Below are 20630 nucleotides of genomic sequence, written 5' to 3'. Positions count from 1 at the left end.
TCTTGGTGTGTGTTCCTGGATGATGAGCAGACTCAGCCAGCCACAGTGGGACAAGCATTCCCTATGTATGACGAGCCAGTTCAAATGGTAAGGCAAGGGACTGGGCAGACAGTACCTACCAACAGAATGTGATGATCAAGAACAAGAAAGGACTCATCTAGTTTGCAGGTCCTGGATTACATATAAGCATGAGAGCACGCTCTCCCTTGATTGCTAATACTGCTTACAGGTGACAGGGGAAAGAGGTTCCAACTGTGCATGTGAATACCTACATCTCACGCAGGGCTGATTTTGCCCTTTGTAAGGTGTTTTTAGTGACCCTGTTCTCCAAGAACATTCTCTCCTCTGCAACCTGTGTGATATGCACAGCCAGCTGGTGGGAACAGTGGTTTTGGTTTATTTTTCGCTGTCCATCTCCTTCTTCTGATTATTGGAAATGAAGGGAGGTGAAGGCAGAGCAGGGGCTGTGCATTGTGCAGTGTCCCATTGGCAGCATCCTGAGCCTGATGATGAATGAGCTTGTTGTGTAAGATCCTCCACTGAGGCTTCAGCATCTCTAATAAGGTGGCCAGCGTTTCACTGTCCTCTGCGCCTCCTCTTCCTTATTAACTGTACTGCAGCAATATTAAGCTGGAGCACTGGACCAGCATGATCAGAAGGAAAAAGGCTGAGAAGGAGTTGGAGAGAAGAAGATACCAGGATAGCATGGGAGAAGAGGTTGTTAAGGCAGAGGATTAAAACATCGATTCCTGCTGGAGTGATGCATGCAGGTCTGCACAGAGCTTCTACTGGCAGTCAGGGAGGCAAAGGATGTTTAGGGAGGACGGGGCAGGGCCAAACCTTGGTCTTAATGTCTCTGTCTGCTGGACCTGTGCTGGTGACTGCAAGCTGGCACCTGCTCCATATGCACAAAGCATGGGCAGGCTGGAGCTGTACCCTTTTTCTCCCTTGTGCTGATTTCATGCCCTTTAAGCTGTGCTGGCAGGGCATCAGTCCCTTTCTCCTGACCACTGCTGCTAGCCCAGGGGAATCATTTGGCCCATGCTGCTTTTCACGCAGAAAAGCCAGTCTTTGCAAAGATGTCCTGGGCCAGTTCTGTCTGGATGCCAGGACTGTAGGACTGTAGTAAGGATGTGCAGACAGCAGCGAGTTGCCATGTCTGTCCAAGCTGCAGGCTGAATAGAGACAGAACACAGGCTGAGAGGTGTGTTCAAAGTTATTTGGTGGAAGCAAAGGCTCCTTACAAAACTTTTCCTCTATAGTCCCAAGAGGAGGTATATGGCAGGGCCCAGCCCCCACCTTCTCCTGTTGTGATCCAGGTCTCTCCCGGGGAGCAGGACAGCTGTGACCCATTGGGGGTGTATATGTGCCTTTACAAATTTCCTTTTTCACAGCCAAGCCTGACAGGCAGTCAGGTATCTATTTGCTTAAACCCACGTGCCCCTTAGGATAGACTCGATTAGGGGATCTAGAGCTTTGCAGTCCAGACAGGAGGCTGATTTCTTGGTTTGTCCTGGATTAGGTGATGTGGGAGAATAAGTGATTTGACTTAGCTCCCAGAGGCTTTAGATACCCAAATTCCACCTAACTCCCAGCTGAGGTGGAATTTGCACTGTCTGAATCTCACCCTCAGGCTTCTCTCTGACAACCCATTTTGTTTCTCTTCTAAAGGTTACGTCTAGATGAGAGAAATGGCTCCTGACCTCCTCCTGTTTGCTGGCTGCCTTCTCCGACGCCCCAGTGCATGGCAGCCTGTGGGGAGGAGCTGCTGCCAGCCCCCCCAGACACACTCCCTTCCCCAGAATGCCCCATGCCAGGAGCCGTGCTGCTCCAGCCTCCTGCTTCAGGCTTGTGACCCCTCCTCTCCTCCCACGTAACTGGGGATCCGGTGCTAATGATCCCAGCTGAGATCGCTGCTGCTGGGGCCAGCTCTGCTCTCACTTGGCAGAGCAGTGGTGCAGAGGGCTGGCAGATGGGAGGGTTGAGCGGTAGACATGCCAATTGGATCAGCACCCCGCTTGCATGAGTGCAGATGGGGTGCTGTTGATACGAATGGATTCTGGCAGCATCCCCACAGGTTGGTGTTTGGTTCCCAGAGGCACTGTCCTTGCCCTGGCTGCTGGGATTGCTCCCAGGTGCCTTGTGGGAAGTCACTGAGCTAGGGGAAGGCACCGGAACAGTTCCCAGCCCTCTGATCTGTCTTGCCAGAGGGAGGAGGAGGAGAATGAGGGTGGAGAAAGCAGTTCCTCAAACAACATGCATCCTGATCTGTTCAGGTGCAAAGGTCTCTTTTAGGTACAGTCTAAGGCAGGAACAAAGGTTTTGTTCACTGTGAGAACCACATGCAGCAACACATTCCCAAGGGCCAGTCCCTGCCCAACACAGTAGCATGGCAGGATCTGGTCCTTTCACTTGGAAGTACTGTTCAAACCATGGGCAGATCAACCCAGGTGCGGAGGTGGGCTGTTGAGTCCTGGCCATGTTGGAAGTAAACAGAGCTTCTTCAGAGGAAGCTCTCTATTGACAGACATTTCTTCTGAGTCTGAGCTTAGTTATGTATGCTAAGGCTGGAGGCAGGCAGAGGAGGGATTGTGTGTGCTTATTTCTGTCAAGCACCACATCTATATTGCTCCTCTGCCCTACCTTGCTGATGGTCTTGCTGTGCCCTCACTCCATCTGCTTGCCTTGCACTCTCCACACTGACATATTTGTTGTAAACCTTCCTTCCTGTGTCTCTGTTCCAATAATCCTGCAACTTCAGAGTTAATGATGAGCACTGAGACTGCCTGTCAAGAGAATTGCCTTTACAGTGGAACCTGTCAGCCTAGAGATATATCAGAAGCAGAGGAATGCTTAGTGGGACACCAAATTCAAGTTCAGTGGGACAGTGAACACTGGGCCATGGAAACCCCGCTGAAGATCTTTTTTATCAGGACCAGCATGCCCAGTAAAATATCTTGCCACAAGGATCCAGGCAGTGCACAGGCAGGAAATTGTACCTTCACAATTCAGTCCTTATTCTTGTCCTTCCCCCGCCAAGCAAGCATGACCGTGGCAGGGAATTTTCACTGACACGTAATTCATCATTTTTAGTGGTGGTGCTTTTGGCAACAATATTTTCCCTATTATTTCCTTGAAACTTCCACGCTGCCTTTGCAAACTGAACAATGTTCAGCTAGCAAGGTTCAGCTCCTTCCAGCTGGCAACAGAGAAGGAAGGAGCCTATGAATGATTCCGCTGACTTGAACTAGACCACTTGCTCTGGTCTCTGAAGGGTGCTGAGGAAGCACGGCAGTAGACAGGTCCCAGTGAGGAACCACATTAAATGTCATGGTGGCCAGGCAGCAAATGAATGAATTCTGCAGCACTAATTGTGAACTGAAAGATATCTTGGCAAAATGTCATGCTGTGTGTACACAGGACTTCAGTGCACTAATAGAGGTGAGTTGGGTTCATTCCTCCCCTCTTGGAGATACTGGTTCCAACCCAGAGTTGCTCCAGGACTTGTAGTTCAAGTTGCACCCCAGTCAGAGCGACCCCAAGTCTTCCTTTCAAGGAGAGCTCAGGCTCCTGATCACTGTTTTGGTACCATGGGTGATAATTTTCAAACTAATTCTGCATTAATATCTCATTAATAAACCAGGTGTACTTGTCTGTATAGGAAGAGGAGGAATAGGGTGTTAGTGGATAGGATCCCGCAAGTTTCTAGTTTCAGGATTTTCATAACATTATGGGTTCTTTTCCTATGCAGCTGGCTCAGAGAAACACCATCCAGACCTTCATTCCGGTGCAGAAGATGGAGAAAGGCCTGCTGCTGGAGCATGTCTTGCCCAACCTAAAAGTGCCTCAGAGCTATGAAGTTCGTCTGACACCCATCACCAGCTTTGGGGCTGGAGATATGGCCACCCGCATCATCCGGTACATGGAACGTAGGTGTCTCCTCCTCGGTCCTGGCTGCAAGAGCAGGTCTGAGCCTCAGGCCCAGGGACATGAGCATGCTTAGATGTTGTCTCCTGTGACCCTTAGGTGGATCTCTCTGCTCTATGAAGTTTTAATGGCACAGTGCTATCACATTTTATCACAGCAACAGCCATATTTTGGTTGTTGCCATCAATGTGAAGCACTAGATAGAGACCTCTGAGGGTCTCTGTTCTTTACTCAGCAGTTCTGACTCACACTCTCTGCTCTGTGGGCAGGAGAGCCCCAGAACCCCTTTCCCCCCTCAGGGCACACTGCAGCTTGCATGGTACAGTGGCATATTTTAGAGGACAGTCACTGGACACTGCATATTAGCCACATGCCCATAAAAGTAAGAGGGTTTCAGTGGGTTTCAGTTCTTTCCAGAGTTGAATGCACAGTTCACTAGTAAACCTATATGTCTCTCCAATACCTCAAATCCCAGGTCATCCCACTGATATATATTGACCATGCTTCTTTCCCCAGCACCCCAACAACTCACAACTCCCCCTGTTCCCTCAACCCTCTGATTTCTTTACTCCCCTCAGAAGCCTGGATCCTCTGCTTCAGCAGGAAGTACAGATCTCCCTCCTCCTATGTTTGCATGATTTCACAAAACTCTCTTGTCCTGTGGAATGACGTCCAGTGTCCCCAGCACAGCTGCTGTCTCAGACTTCCATAGTGTCTCAGACTAGTTTGATGACCCTCTTTGATACCAGGTTTTGGTATCTTAGTGGGTGCTATCTCAGTGGTGCTCCAGAAACTGTTTGGGTTGCCATAAGGATTCCCCTGTGCAATCCTCGCATCATCCCTTGGGTGGGGTTTTCTTAAGGTCTGTTACTGCTTGATTCACTTTGAGCATCTTCCATCACCAAGGCAGACACCAAGCACCGCTGTTTCACAGAGATGCTGCTAGGAACATCCATGACCTTTCTCAATGTGTTTATTTTCAGACTTTGTTTGTGATTTGAGGGAGTACTAGCTGTTCTGACTTGTTTTTCTGTTTCCTCTTCCAGCAATCAGCTATCCCAATCCAACAGGTAAGTAGCAAGTCCTCCTTTGTATTTATGTTTGGAATGTAATGCATGATAGTCCTAAGTGCTCCAGCAGATCAGGAGTACACAGCTGCCTTTGCCAAACCTTTTTCCCCAAAAGAAGATGAAGTTGCATACATGAATACTTCCAGTATATAATGCCATTTTTTGTACCCGGAGTTATTGCCAGGAGATATACACCAGAGATATGCCTCCCACTCACACCTGGTACCTCTTTGACTGTGTGATCTTGAACCCACCCTCCCCTTAACATTAGCAATCTGCATCCAGTAAGCATTTAAAGTTATTGTTGCCCAAAGTATCTGTGTTTAAGGAATGTTTATCTCCCATCCTCTTCTGACCAGGAATGATACCACTTGACATCTCTGCAGGCTGACATCTCTGCAGTTTCCAGCTCAGATGTGGTTCCTCTTGCAAACTCCTTGAGCACAGTTCCTTCATTCTTCCCCTCAAGTGTCACCACTGTTTACTTGCTTATTTACCTTCTGGTCATTCCTGCCAAAATGAAGGCCCATCTTTATTGATCACCAAGAGTTCCCATTGATTTTAAAAGTAGAATACATAATGTCTAAGAATCATGGTCTTTAACAAGAGTGTGATATGGTGCCCACTGAGCATAAAAGAGGATTTCTAGCATGCTTTAAGTAGTGATGGACTGATCTTCAGGGAAAGAAACAAAGCCCCTTTGCTTTGACTGCCCAGCAAAAGCTCTTGAGCAGAGATAGGCAGACTACTTGCTTTTGGCTCATGGTGAGCAGGTGATTCCATGTAGCTGATTCTTTCCCCTGTTTCCAGCTACTGAGTCAGCATTCAGTCTTTTTATCTATTACTCTGTATATGTATAGGCAAGTGCTACTGCTTCACTGGAGAGTAGCAGTGAGGAGAAGCCAGCATTAGGCAATGGCAGCCAGGAATCAGGGGATGGTGTTATCTTGTTAAGACAGCCATGAAGCATTCACTCTTGCAAGTTCACACCCTGAGGGTAGTTTAATGAACCATACCCTGCCTGAGAGCAGGAGTTTCTTATATAGTCAAAAGGATTTTGTGGCTCTGATTCCCTTTGCTTTGCTTTTCCCCACTTTCTGATCCATTTTAAATATTCTTCATAATTCCCAGTGAGAAGACTCACTGGGAAAACCTGAGCCTATGGCCAGACACACACTTCAGAACGTCTCTCGGTACTTGCTGGAGGAGGCAAACATCCCAGCCCGCACGTGGAAGTGACAAAATCTGGCCTTTTGCCACTTGCTTTTACACTGCATAAATCACTGTTAAAGCCAGAACAACTTCAGTCCTAATTGTGTCAGTCTCTTGGGGTCTTTGTAAACTAAGCCTTCAGTCTGCTCACCTAGGATTGCTGTGGCAGCTTGATTGAGACTAGAACAACTGCATGAAATTTGCCTGTGGTGGAGCATAACTCAGCCACACTTGTATTTTCATGCAGTAAATCTAGCACTTCGAGTTTCTGTTTGATACAAATTGCCCAGCCTGTGGTAGATATTATGACATGGGTTCATGCCTTGAGATTGACTGCATAAAGACTTGTTTTCAGAGATGCCCCTTCCTTTTCATCTACTGCCAGTGAAATGTGAGCCCAAAGGCCTCTGGGCCACAGCTCAGTTCCCAGATTCTCATCCTAATACATGGAAATCAATGCTACTACCTCCTATTTTCCCACTTCCCCTGCTATCACCGCCTCCAGGGAAAAGGCTTGGCACAGCATTGTAAAAGTATCTTCATGCTAGGCTGCCCAGCCAAATTCTGGGAGCAAACATTGAGAGCTCTCAAGTGAAAGGCAAAGATTAGATGATTAATGCCTCTGGCAGCATGATCCAAGGGCATGCACAATGGTGATTAATTTACAAACTCTGAGAGTCACTTAATGCAATTATTTCTTCATGCATTTTCTTTCTCAGCCTAATAAGATGTTAATGACATTGGGGCAGGCATGCATGTAGCATGGTTACAGAGCCAGGTAATGGGGTTATTAAGCAATAACAAAGTAAAAGCAGAGGAAGTGAAAAAAAGACACTGAGGATTTCAAACATTTAGAGGTTAGTGGCAAGACTGACTGTAACTTAAAAATCAGTTAATCTGGTTCTAAAAAAACTCAGAATTTGCCTTAAAAAAAACTGTCTTAGAATTATCTTAATTCTACAGTGTTGCCTTAAAGATCTCTTTGAATAACTGATCATTGTAATGCTATGACCAAATTCCAGTGCTGGGCAATTTCCATTGTCCTTCTTACTTCTCCCATAAAATTTCCTTTGGATAAAGCCTTCACTTTCTAACCCAAACCTTGCAGTGCTGCCTAACAAGCTATTCCAGCTCATCAGCAGTGGACGGTTTGGTTTCCCTGGCTCTAACAAGAAGTAGCCTTGCAACCTTGGTGATTAAGGCATCAAGAAGCATAGGGGTTTGCTGTTGCTTTTTTTGCCTTTTGGCCAGTGTGTCTTGCCCTTTCAGAGCAGCAACACTGTTTCTCATGTATCTGCAGTCTGGCTGTGTGTGGTGCTAAAATGTTTTGGGATCATGAAAAAGTATGGTGAGTGGTGATAAGTACCAGATGCTGGTTGTTGTAGACTCTCCAAGGCTCCTTGCTTACTCTCTGATGCTTGTGTGTCCCATCTCTGATAATGCCTCATAGTCCAGAGGAATCTGAGTTTGTTGCCCCATGAGCATGTGAGAATGAGATGTGAACCTGGTGTCCAGAGTTGGGTTCCTCAAATCTGTACCTATTCCCCAGGAATGTATATAGCAGGAAGGCGAAAAAAGGTGACTGCCACCAATTCCTGTATCCTGATGGCAAAGAGAACCGTATGGGCCATATTATCCCCTTGTTGCAGATGGAGATATTAAAGCAAATAACAATCCAGTATGACCAACCTGTTATGGTATTGTGAAGCTTTCTTCCATTACGGGTTAAAAATGCTTTAGAAACTTACCACAGTAGATGCTTTTTCTTAGATCTCAGTGTACGCTGAGGTTGCAGTACAGTTTTCATTGTCTTCATCATCTAGATGGGGAAACTGATCTCTAGAGGGAAAATGATAGCCTGTGGGTCACACAGCAAGTCTTGCAACAGAGCTGAGGCTCGAAGCATGATCCCTTATATTCCAAGTCAGTTTCAGTCATCAGATCACAGCTAAACGAGAAAGGCAATTTTATTCAAGTGCATTCCATCTGCTGTTCACCCATGGTCTGCAGCTAGAACAGGATTATTATTATTTGCATTCCTCTGGCAGACAGTATTTCAGACCCAGGGATGGATGAAACGAAAACCTCCATTATGTTTCTCAGGAAGGCAAAGTTACAAGAAATGCTAATAGCTACAGTGAAGGGTCTCTCCACAGGGGATGCAGGGAGGTGTCTGTAACCGGGAGCAAACATCTCTGCACTTTGAGCTGCTGCCACTGAAAAGCCTGACAAGGAAATCTGTTTGGTGAAGACAGCACTAACTCCAACCTTTGAGGAACCAGTTCCCCTGCCACCTCCACCTCGCCTCTGACAATCCAGAGAACAACTTCTGTGTTCAATATTTAAATCCACTGTTTAATTTTTAATCGGGAAGCTTCCTTTTCACCACAGTGCTGAGCCAGGATCCCTGGCAGATGGTGTGAATATGCAGGAAGGTCTGCTTCACACAGCCGAGGTCAACAGTTAGATCATCGCTGTGGCCTCTGAGACACCCAGCAGGTCATTTAAAGGTTTTCTTTGCAGCTGTATCTGCCAGGTTTCCCCTTGTGAGCCTTACTGATAACAGTCCAGAGCCAATGTGCTGGAAGCATCCCAAACCACACCAAACATCTCTCAGTTATTCTGGGAACCTTCACTTCTAGCTCAGAGAAATGCCAGAGCTTTGCCTTCCTGTGGCTTGTTTTAAACCAAAGGACCAGGAGTCAGAGCACTTTGATTCTGTTTCCAGTTTTGGCATTGCCTTCTGTGACCTTAAATGTGCTCCTCTATACTTTTGTGCATCTGTTTCCCTGTGTGTAATGCAGGAGATATATAGAAAGAGGCATTACTACCTCATAGAGATGTTAAGAAGCCTTGTTCATTAGTCGTTGCAAAGTGCCTTGAGATCCCAAGTTAAGCAGAAGCAACGTGCTGTAGTTACAAATTCCTGCAGCCAATGGTGCTGCACATTGTGGTATCTGTGGGATACCTAGGACCCTTTTCTACTTTATGATCTCTACCTCCTGTAAGTAAGCTGCATCTGAATGAGAGGAGAGGATGGAGTCAGCACCCTGTTTTGGCATTGGAAGAGCTCTCTTCAAGCTTTCAAGTCTTCTATGAGCAGTCTTCTCCCATGGGTGTAGGGGATTTCTTACAAACGAAGCAGCTGACACAACTAGGTCTCCACAGTAGGCTGGGAAAACTGTCCTCGGTCCTTGTCTTGCATGGCTCTCTGATCTCCATCCGAGCCTGGACTTTCTTTTGGTTTCTGAGCCTTATCCTTTAAGGGTTTGCTCCTTCTCAATCAGTTGCCTGCCTGACCTCCATGTTAGAACTTTATTCCCTGTTATGGGAATTTTGTGCTGGAGAAAGATGTCCCCTTTCTCCTCTGAAGGTCAGGGGTGCAAACCATCACAGTCCCTTTGACTGAAAAAGGACATTCATGTTGGATCCTGCTGTGTAGGATAATGCCATCATAAGAGAAAACTTGTGTCTTTTAACTGCAGCTGGCAACCTGTGAGCTGGAGCCACACAAATGTTTGTTTTGATGGAAAGAAGTCAGGGGCATTAGAGCAACACGGAAATAACAGAAAGCTTTTGGGCTCCAGACCGTCCTCTGAGGACCAGTGGGTGTCTGATACAGCCACAAGCTCCCTTCTCTCAGCCATGAGAGCTGGGGAAGGACACTTGGAAGCTGATTTCTCACTCTTTCCCCCCCCATCCCATGTAGTTGACCCACCTCAGACCCTGCCAACATCTGTCTTGTCATCTGCTTCCCACTCCTCCCTCCTCCTTCAGCTCCAGCTGCCGTGTGACCCTCTGTGCTCAGCACTGCAGAGCAGTGGCTAATTTGGATTAGGAAGCTAATTAGAAACGAGTGGATTGTACAGCAAGCACTTAGCCAGGGTTAATCAGCAGTTAAGTGGCTGGCCCAGCCGAGCTCCCGATGGCTGTACTCAGCTTGCAGGAGCAGCATTTCCTCCTGAGCTTACAGAAAACCTAGCTGCCCTGGTCCATGAACCAAGCCCTTGGCTTGCAGCACAACCTATGTTGGCAAAGACCTTTTTCTGAGCCATAGCAGGAGGCTGCCTCCACTTTTCTCACAGCTTTGGTGGGGTGCTGGACAAAGACAGGCAAGAAGGGGAACCCACTTCCCTACCACACGGGTGTGCAGGCTGTTGATTTGTTTGGATGATGGTCATTTTCATTTCCAAATAAGAGGGGATGCAGAGGGCCTTAGGTGCAGAGTAGGAACCAGGAAGCGCAGCATCTCAGAGTCAAGATGCTGTTCATTCATGGGTGGTCTTTCCTCTCTGGTACTAGATGGCAGATTTTGGTGAGCATGGGTAGGTGTGTGAAATTCCTACATCACAGAGTTCCATGCCAGCAGCTTTTAGCCCTGGCACTGCAGAAAGCCCATCCCATCCTTGCACTCAGCCCACAGGTTGCTGACCCTGCTCTGCGCTATATGTTTTGCCAGAGTCACCCATGCTAGGACAAAGAGCTTCCTGCCCAGGAACCAGAGCAAACCATAAATGAAGATGTAGGAGCCCAAGCAGACATTTGGGCTTCTTTTCATCTGGGCATGCTAGCAGGAACAGTGAGGGGGGTAAACCCCAAAAAGTTGAATCTTGTACTAGCATGCCATGGACAAGGTTTCTAGCACTTCCCAAGTCTTTAGCAAGAGCCTTGATTTCCTCTCTGTATGTGTTCTTCCAGGGGTTTTGAGTACTTTATCTTTCAGTGTCAGAGCACACGTCCTTGCTCTTACATAAAGGCAGAAGGTAGAGATCTGTACCTACTGTGTCCACACCACTCATGGGGTCTGAGATCCCACTCTCAGCCCATTCTCCAGCTCTGTTTTTTGCCCAGGGACCTTTCAGAACACAAAGCACTTTTCACATCAGGTCTTGGACCGGTTTTCTCTTCTGCCTGTTTCCTCCATTTCTCTCCTACTGTGGCTGCAGTGTAAACCTGGTTCTTGGCCTTTTTTTTTCTGTGGCTTGGGAACTAGTTTTTTATCACAGAGGTTACCATCTTCAGCCTGGTCAAGTCCAATTCATTTTAATCTCTGCAAGACGATATTGGGTTACGACTATCCACAAGATTTTTCACCTGTCTTACAATATTGCTGTAGGCTGTAACTGTCTTGTGGTAGTAATAAAAGCAAGCCCTGCTGCACACGTGGTTGATCCTACATAAAAATTTTTTACCTACATGACTTATTTTGTTAGGGGAACCAGCATAATTTGCAATATCAAACATGCCTTTTAGCTGGTATAAATTGGATATACTCTAGCTAAATGACACATTCATAGCACTGAGGTGACCTCTTCTCCACAGCTGAATTTTTTTCATGTGCACCATAGTTTAGTTAAATACATAGCCCAAAGGGAGGTCATCTGCTGAAGCTTTTTGCTCTCTCCTGGGGAAATTATTCTATCATCAAGTTGTTCTGGTTGAAAAGCCTCTGTGGCCCGTTTGCCTTCAATGTTTTTTTTTTACCTCCTCTATGTTTGCCCCTTCAGACCTCCCAACAAAATCTCTCTTTCTCTTTATCCTTCTTCCATTTTGTCAGACGAACACATCCATCAACCTGGATTAAGCCTTCCATAATCATACTAATCGCAGATACCCTCCTTTTCAGCCTCCTCCTGGGGTTGGGGGCTGCCCATCTGTCCCCAGCTTGATGCAGGACCTCAGTGGTGATGTAGCAGTGCTTTGAGACATGCTGCAGGCACCCAGGCAGCTGACCACCCCCTTCCATTTCCCACAGATAACACTTGCCGCTTTGAGGACGAGAAGATCTGTGGCTTCATGCAGGACAAGATGGACAACTTTGACTGGACCCGGCAGAATGCCCTGACACAGAACCCCAAGCGCACCGTCAACACAGGGCCCCCCACGGACATAAGCGGTACACCGGAGGGTAAGCACACATTTGGGGTTCTTTTGGCTTGGCTGTGGAGGCGAGATGTACACCATTGTTTGTCAGGAGTCCTACAGCTCTGGGAGCTGGTGGAGCACTGATCTGCTTTCCACACAACACGCTCCTCCTCTACACAAGGTGCAGGGAGCAAGCAGCTAATTTGCATGTTACTGATTGGCATTAAACACACAATTAAAACACCCACGACTTTGTTTAAGGGAAAGTGTGAGCATTAGTTCTTGTTACCAGCTAATTGCCTGCTGCCTAATGCCCTTGTCCCATCTGATGCTTAGCTTGAAGTCAAAACAGGATAAGCAAGTAGGAGAACATCACTAACAACTAGAAACCACAATGCTGGTTTTAGGCAGATGTTTCTTAAAGAAGGTCTTGTTGAGGCAGACAGATCTTAGTACCAAGCAGGAGCATGAGAGACCAGGTGGGAGCTACCTGTGGGGTGGCAGCAGGTGCCTCACCTCTAGCTAGAAGAGACTGCTGTTGTGTATTGCTCATGCTAGCTGTGCATGGAGTACATGCCCCCATTTTAGCTGGGCATTATTTTCCCCTTTCTCTAATGAGAAAAGTAAATTTGTATGCAAGCACAAATCTTTGAACTCAGAAAAACTGGGAAACATCCAATGGCCGGATAAGGAAATGGCTTTTCCCATTAGTGTTCAGTAAACCAGCCTGATTGAACATTGAAAACTATGCCAACAAATCAAATAGCTAATCTGTTCTTCCCTGAGTTGTTAACAAATACCTTGGTATTGTTCTCTTTAGACAACAATATTGTTTAGGCTAGATATACTGAATATTCAGTCCTTCAGCTTGAAGCAGAGAAATTAGGCTGCAGTGTTTTCTCCCTTGTTTTTCTGGTTTTCTCCTTACGTGGTGCAGTCAGCTCTGGGGCTCCTCATACTGCAGGAGAAAGGCTCGTTTTGCATCCACATAGATGTGTGTGCACATGTTCAAGCACTCATCTGCTGCATGACCTCACAGAGTTTCTGCTGTCATCCATCCTAAATCCTGCTCTCCTAAATACTGCAGACGGGAGGCACTGCAAACATCCTGCAAGTGTCTATGGCTGGGATCACAATGGATGCAGAGCCGATGAGGAGAGCAAGGCCACGTCTCTGTCATCCCATCATTTGCAGAAAGGGAGAAGCAGTGCCTTTCCCCACCTTTCCCTCTTGCTCTGCAGGTTATTACATGTTCATCGAGGCATCCCGGCCCCGGGTAACAGGAGACAAAGCCCGGCTCATCAGCCCCCTCTACAACATTACTGCCAAGTATTACTGTGTCTCCTTCTACTACCACATGTACGGGAAGCACATCGGTGAGTACCCTCTAGGGAAGGGTAAATAGTGCAGGCTGTTGGGGAAGACCTCCATCCTCTGGCTCTGCGAGCTGTGCTGCAGCCAGCAATTCAGGAGGGTGAGAGTCCTATTCCAGTGCTCGAAGAACCAGGGTAGGATGCTGCTGTCAGATACTTGTCCGTTACCCACACACTAGCAGTGTCAGGGTTGTGAGGCTGTTGCAGCCCATCCTCAGAGCAGTATCCTGCACTCAGCCATCACTCCTTACTTTCTGGCTCAGTCCTCCTCTAATATAAGGCTCCCTACTCTCCACAGAAAAGAGCATTGTACCCACGTGTGTACATTTTCTCTGCTCACAGCCACAGCCACCTTGCTCCAGGCAGCAGAACACCAGGTGGACAGTCCATCCATTGGAAGGGAGACAGAAGTGGAGGGGATATGTAGGAGCAGAGGGCTCTCTGGTGACAGCAGCTATTTTGGGGTGGGCAGGATCCATGTTCCTTCAGCTGTGCCAAGGGTCTCTGCTCTGCCTGACTCCCTCCTCTCTAACCGTAAGCCTATGAGTGCAGCAAGCACACCAGAAGCGCCTGGCACACTAATGAGTTTCCATATCCAGTCAAGGAGCAATTGCTAATTCGTCACCTCTTGATTATAATTTCATTAATTTGAATAATAGATGCACTCTTCCCACAGCACACTGGGTTATTAATCACTGGCTGGACTGGAGCCTGACTGAAAAATCAGGGCCCAGGCAGGAATGTGTCCGCCCTTCCGTAAACGGGGTTAATTAACAGTTCTCTGCTCAGCACCATTGATGTCACTGGGAGGGAACATGCTCCCAAGTCTGGCTATCACATCTCTGCACACATGTGGCATGGCAGAGAGGTAAAGCTGCAAAATCTGGGATCTCTTTCTCTCAGTGGGGTTGAGGCTGAAACCCTGACCCCACAGGTGCCAGGGTGTAAGGTCTGGGCTGCGGGTCACTGAGCAGGTCTGCATCTCTGTGTTTGATCTGAGGGTTGGGTTCATATTTGCTGTCTGCACTCAGAGTCTGGCTAAGTCAGAGGTGTTTGCATCACCTCTATTCCCCCTACGGACAGGCAGCACTGTGCTGTCTTCATGTGGTGGCAGGTTGCTCGGGCAGAGCACTGGCAGTATAGGTGCACAATGGGTTTTCCTTGTCTTGCTCAGTTGACTGAATCCACTTGTTAATGCTGGCTGGCAAATTCCCTTGCTCCCTGCAGTTGCCCGCCATGGTCAGTCAATTGCTGCCCAATTCCTGCATGTCTTCTCCTGGAGGCTTTGAAAGGGATCTCACCTTTGTGATTGCAATGAAAGGTGGCCCAAACCAGTGGGAGACTGGCAGGGAAATAAGATGTGGAAGGAGGAGGCTTCTTTTGCTTTGTTTCCTTTAGGAATACAGCTATGTGTCGTATTTCCAAGTTCATGAGGAAAGTAAAAGCTCATTAGCTTTTTCTTCCTTTTGAAAGAGAGCTCTGTTTTACAGCTCTGATGTGTTGGTCTCTCTGTAGATGGGGCGGACTGAACATGACAGAGAATTAATTCGTTACATGTTTTTGGCTTTTAGTGTTTTAACTCTTCATTCACTACCCACATATTGCCCAGAGCAAAAGATACAGCGAATCCCAAGACCCAAGAAAGCCGTGGAGTGCAATCCTCTCTTCCTCAGCTTCAGGCATCTTTTATGTCTGTTGATTTTCCCTTCATGCTCCATGTTGCTGCTCCTGCCTGCTCCTCATTATTCCCCTTGTTGCATGAGGAGACTGATGAATCTGTACAAGGTGGATAGACTCTTTAATGCCATACAATGATTTCCAGGGTGGATGCTGCCAAGCTGAGAGCAAATAAATTACTTAAAAATTAGACTGACCAGATAGAGTCAGGGAATGAAAGAGAAAGAAATGAGAAAATGTTATTTTCCTCTTGGCCTGTGGAACATGTGTCTTGGTCTAGCAAACCCACAATATATCTGCCTGCAAATTGAACTTCAGTACTTTGTATCGGCTCTCTGCTCAGGAGAGAGTGTATCTTTCAGGCCAGTCATGATATTCTGTAATTGTTTTGGCTTCTGTTCTACATATCAGGGCACCAAGGTGAAACTGAGACCTCTCCAGGAAAATTCAGAAGGCCTGGTAATCCTAAAAATGCCTGGGTTTTGTTATTCCCACTATGCTATTTACTAAATCTTTTGTGACTTTTGGTTGTTTTCCTTACTGCCACGCAGGCAGCACTCTGGCATAGTTGTCCTCATCCCTGCACATGCACGAACGAACCTGCATTTGGGACACACTCTGTTTCACCAGCAGATCTAATGACTCATCTACATTTCTAATGCACTTTGGTTATTCCCTGGCTGGTTTTGCTTGTGTGGAGGTTGTGAAACCCTGCCAGAAAGCTTCCGTTTGTTCAGATGGTGCCAGGCTCTATCTATGCCCTTGGTGGCTGAAGGCCCCTCAGAGTCCCCTGGGGAAGTGGCAACCTGCCTAAGGGCAAAGCAAGTTTCTTCAGGTGGTCTTCTTTAGCCCTGGGTTGGAAGAGAGTGACCCTCTCAGATACAGGGCTCCTCGCTAGGACTTCTCCTGTGAGATGAGAAGACAGATCCTGGCCTTCTAACTCCATCATGTAAGCAACCATATGAAGGTAAAGATGGGGTGACTACAACCCTGGGCCATGTTCTGCTCCCCACATAGCCAGCAGTATCTGATGCCTTCAGATGCAGCCCCAACCCCTGTCTCACCCCGTGCCAGCCCAGTGCTGTCAGGCCAGATGCCATCCCTGCTGAGCCAGCCATAGCACTTAGCAAGAGCCACCTAGATAGGTCCTCTTGGCAATGGGACATCTTCCAGATCAAGTATCTCCTAGCAACTCCAGCTCCACTATGGAGCAAACCAAAGCTTTGTCACTATGAAAAGAAGCTGTATAAAACCCCGACATTTATTTATTTTTTTAATAACCCTTTTATTACCTTTTTTTCCCCCTCTACAGAACTTGAAAGCTGGCTTACTCTCACAATTTGACTATAAAATATCCATAGCCATCCAGGCAAATCTTCCCTGGGAGAGTTCCCAGACACTACTCGTTTATAATAGATATGATGAAAGAGAGAAACAGAATACAAATGGAGCGTTTGTAGCCATGGCATAACATATTCAGCAAGTAGCAGAGCAGAGTGATGTTGAATATGAGAGAGCAGGGTGATCTGAATATGAGAGAGCAGGGTGAAGGGGAGCTCCCTGGAGGCAATTCCCATTTTGCTGGAATTATCTGGACGTTGGTTTTCCTTCCTCTAGCATCCTCCAGAACAAGCATTCGCATTGCCTTACAATCCTGCAAGCCCAAACAGAAAAATCAGGGGGAGTGGAAGGAAAGAAATCCTGTTTCCATGAGGTATTCAAAACCAAGGGTGTCTTACTTGCAGAAGTTGTAGCTATGTCAAATGAGGAACTGCTTGCTTTCTTCAGGAGTTAGCCGAAGCAGGCAGTGACCAGTCACCCAGTTCCAAAAGCCTCTTTGTCGAATCAGCTTGGTGAGTGAGCATTGCAGCTGAGAGCAGATTCTCAAGTCCTTGCTTCAGCCATGAAACGCTTCTTCCTTTCTTTGCAGGGCTGCCTATGCAGGGGGTGCTTTGAAGGGACAGTGTTGTCAATGGGCTGGTCCCACTGCAGTCCTGTGCTACCTCTCTCATGTCTCGTAGCTCAGTGGTAGCCAAGTTACGATTTGCACAGCCTCCTGCCTGCTGCTAGATGCTCTTGCAGACCCTGCAGCAATACAGGCCTGCAAGGAAGGTTGCTCAGAGGGAAGAGGAAATTTCAGTGGATTCAGCTTTTTCTGTAGCCAGCACTATCTCATGAGCCAGTGACTGCTCTTGTGGGGAAAACACTTGAGTCAATGAGTTTACTTGCTCTCAGGAGTACCTACATAAAAGCAGTGATGTAGAATGTACCAAAGCGGCATTTTTTTAGATTAATTCTGATTTGTGAGCTTGCTGGTAGACCCTTTTCAAACTATGTTTTCTATGTTTTTAATAACAGTAGTCACTACATACAGGCTTATGATGAGGTACGGTCTCAGAGAGGTGAAAAAACAAAGACATCTCCTTGCCCTGGGCTACTTCCCACGACAGGACTGTTCAGGTGCTACCTGTAGTGGAAGTGTCAAGTCCTGAGCTTCAAGAGCTGAGCCTGACTGAATGCAATGTCTGAAGACCCTGCCCTTGGCTTGCAGTTTTTGTACTTTAAGCCTCCTTTCTGCACTAACAGTATCATGGTCTTGGCCAGTTCCTCTCCCAGCAATCAGAGAATGGGCTCATTTTCTGGCATGTATCCAGCACCTGTGAAGCTGTTAAAGGTGCTGTTAAAGGTGCTCTTGTTCCAGCTTAGTGCTGACACAGACCTTATCTGGCCACCCCAGCTAAGTGTAGCCAATGTATAATCAGGATTGGAAGCTTCCAATGGAATTGTAAACTACTCATTGCTCTCTACAGCTTCATGAGGAGGGGAAGTGGAGAGAGAGGTGTTGATCTCTTCCTGGTATCCTGTGACAGGATACATGGGAATGGTTTAAAACTGCATCAGGGGAGGATCTGACTAGATGTTAGGAAACGTTTCTTTACTGAGAGGGTGGTCAGACACTGGAACAGGCTTCCTAGAGATGTGATTGAAGTAGTCAGGCAGTTGGACTAAATGATGGCTGTCAGTCCCTTCTAACTGAAGTATTCTTTTCTTATTTCTATTCTATCCCATCCTGTACTATTTTATTTTATTCTATTCTAGGATAATGTGAGGAACAGGGATTTTGGTTCTCAGTAGCAACAATAAGATCACTTGCCACATCATCCAAGTTTAAAAAAATCCATAAGGTATCTCAGAGGTCATGGTGGATGAGCACACATAGGAGCTAGTGTTAATACAGATGCCATGTGGCTGCATCTTGTTTCTGAGAAGTGACAGTAGTCAGAGCTGTCAGGTCACACATTGATAGGTACCCGCTAAGTCAATGTAAATGCAATCTGAACCATGAAGACATCCTTTTTGTAAGATTCAGCATTGTAGCTCCCTCATTCCTACCCAGTCCTTGTTTATGAACACAGCACCCTACTACTGCATGCAGTTATACTGGTGGCACCCTGGAGTTAGCTGCATTCTGTTGGATATATAAAGTTTGCGTCATATACAAATGCATCCTTTAGGAAAGCCATGCCATTATCTCCAGTGCAATAACTCTACATGGTAGAGATGACATCACTGGATTGATTGAGGGGAGGCTGTTTTTCCTAATGAGTATGATTTGCTTCCCTCTAGGCTCTTGAAAACAACTTGCAGTTAGAGTTAAATGAACAGTTTGTAATGAAAAAATGTATTCCATGTTTTTAATATTCTTTATTTTCCACTTATTCAGTGGGGTTCTTGGCTTTACTCATTTCTAAATCAATAAATGTGCATTTGACTAATGTTTTGTGCAGACATCCAGCAGCTTCCTGTGGCCTATGATGTGGACCCTTTGGATAGATTTGGTCTCTTGTGGTACTGTTTGGTTCTTGGGGGGAAGTTAGACAAATACCATGATCCATGAGCAAGGATTATAAGTACCTGGCAAGATAACCACATATTTGTAAAAGCTCTGTAGGTTCAACACAGTGGCTCTGAACCAAGGAGTGATGAAGTCATTGTTTTTCTAAAGACTTAAGTGAACTTCGGATTAGAACCATAGATTTAAAGATTACTAAAACCAGGTGGGACCAATACATCACCTAATCAAACTTTCTGCATAACCAAGGGCAGAGAAGTCTTTCAGTTACTCTTACTGAAAACCAGTAAATACTATGGGTTTACACCCTCACTGGATGTTTACTTACAAAGAGCATCAATGCCATGCTTGATACAGCTTGCAGAGGTGGAGTGAATCATCCCTAAGCCAAAGAGCTTGTCATGTGAAGCTGAAGAAAACAGAAAGATGAAGGAAAGGTGTTCGGATGTGGATTGGCTACATGTTATTTTTATTCCACAAATAACATCTTCATGCTGATGCAGGCATTCTGCCTAGTACCATGACCACATCCCTGCTGCAGAATTTGTTGGGAAGGTTATCAGGGGCACACATTGCTGGCATCAGTTCACTTGCAGATGCCCCGAATCCCTGCAGATCATCTTTACCCTTGCTCACCTGATTTGAGCCACTGTTATTCATCAGGTGAGAAGCTGCTATGATCCCTTCTGCCTTCCTCCAGGCTCTCCATGAAGCATCTTTCCATTCAGATTTGGCTCCCAGAAGCAGCCTTCTTGTGCAGCGTTGAGTAGCTGTAAAGATATATTGCAACCTGATCATCTCCTGAGACATCCGGTGTAGCATCAATTATTCAGACCCTGAAATTGCTGGATACAAAACTTAACATACTCAAGAGGAAACAGGAGCTCTCAGTGCGGATCCATCTATTCGTGTAGCACTCCCAGGTCACTTTTCTGTTCTCTCCATGGACCATTAACTATTTCACCAATGCCATGTGGAAATTGAAGTTAGTCATTCCAGGTGCACACCTGGAGACACCTTGGATGTGCTTACAGGATAAAGGCTGAAGAGGCAGAATGCACAAGTATCTTGCATTATCTGTGCAGCCTTCCCAGTCTTGAACTTTAACAAGACATGATTTTGTAACATGTATTGAAATGCTTCCCAGAACATCAAAAAGTGTTCAACAAGTGTCAGTCATCACTATTACTGCCAGGAGTGACTGCCTTTCCCAGAGAGAGTTCTTCAGGGATGACAGGCACCCCAGCACTTGAAATGAAGGAGTTTGCAGATCCAGGCTTGGAGTCTCACTGCATTGGCCAGTCCCATGGAAATTTTCTGGTGACAGTACAGTCAGACATAAAATGGGAAAGGAGTCTTTTGCTATAATGCATCCTGCCCCAAAGCTGGGAACAGCCTGCTCTAACAGCCTTCCTGCAGCAAACCGCTTCCCAGGCCTGAAACATTCACCTCTCACTGCTCTTTGGGTGAGGCAGAGGAGAAGGCCAGAGAGCAGATTTTGACTGCTGTCTTCAGTTCAGCAGGAAGAATATGTGATCTCAGCTGCTCATTCCTGCTGTCTTGCTGGCTTCAGCATCACCCTAAAACAGCCCATCTGCTCCAAGCCCTGCAGCCATGCAGCTGCCCTGTGTTTGGCTCCTGGGACTAAGGGAC

The 20630-nt window shown here is 46.7% G+C and overlaps 1 protein-coding gene across 1 annotated transcript in view; it reads left to right on the top strand.

The window, feature by feature from the left end:
• The window catches only part of MDGA1 (MAM domain containing glycosylphosphatidylinositol anchor 1), a 145409-nt gene that overhangs the window by 111583 nt on the left and 13196 nt on the right, over window positions 1-20630 (top strand). The window contains exons 11-14 of the mRNA XM_005145328.2: window positions 3752-3929; window positions 4974-4997; window positions 11965-12117; window positions 13316-13450. Coding sequence (XP_005145385.2) covers window positions 3752-3929; window positions 4974-4997; window positions 11965-12117; window positions 13316-13450 — 490 coding nt within the window. The remainder of the gene's footprint in view (window positions 1-3751; window positions 3930-4973; window positions 4998-11964; window positions 12118-13315; window positions 13451-20630) is intronic.

Source organism: Melopsittacus undulatus, chromosome 3 (genome assembly GCF_012275295.1).
Source record: "Melopsittacus undulatus isolate bMelUnd1 chromosome 3, bMelUnd1.mat.Z, whole genome shotgun sequence".
Classification (NCBI taxonomy): Eukaryota; Metazoa; Chordata; class Aves; order Psittaciformes; family Psittaculidae; genus Melopsittacus; species Melopsittacus undulatus.
This window is presented reverse-complemented; position numbering and strand designations above follow the sequence as displayed.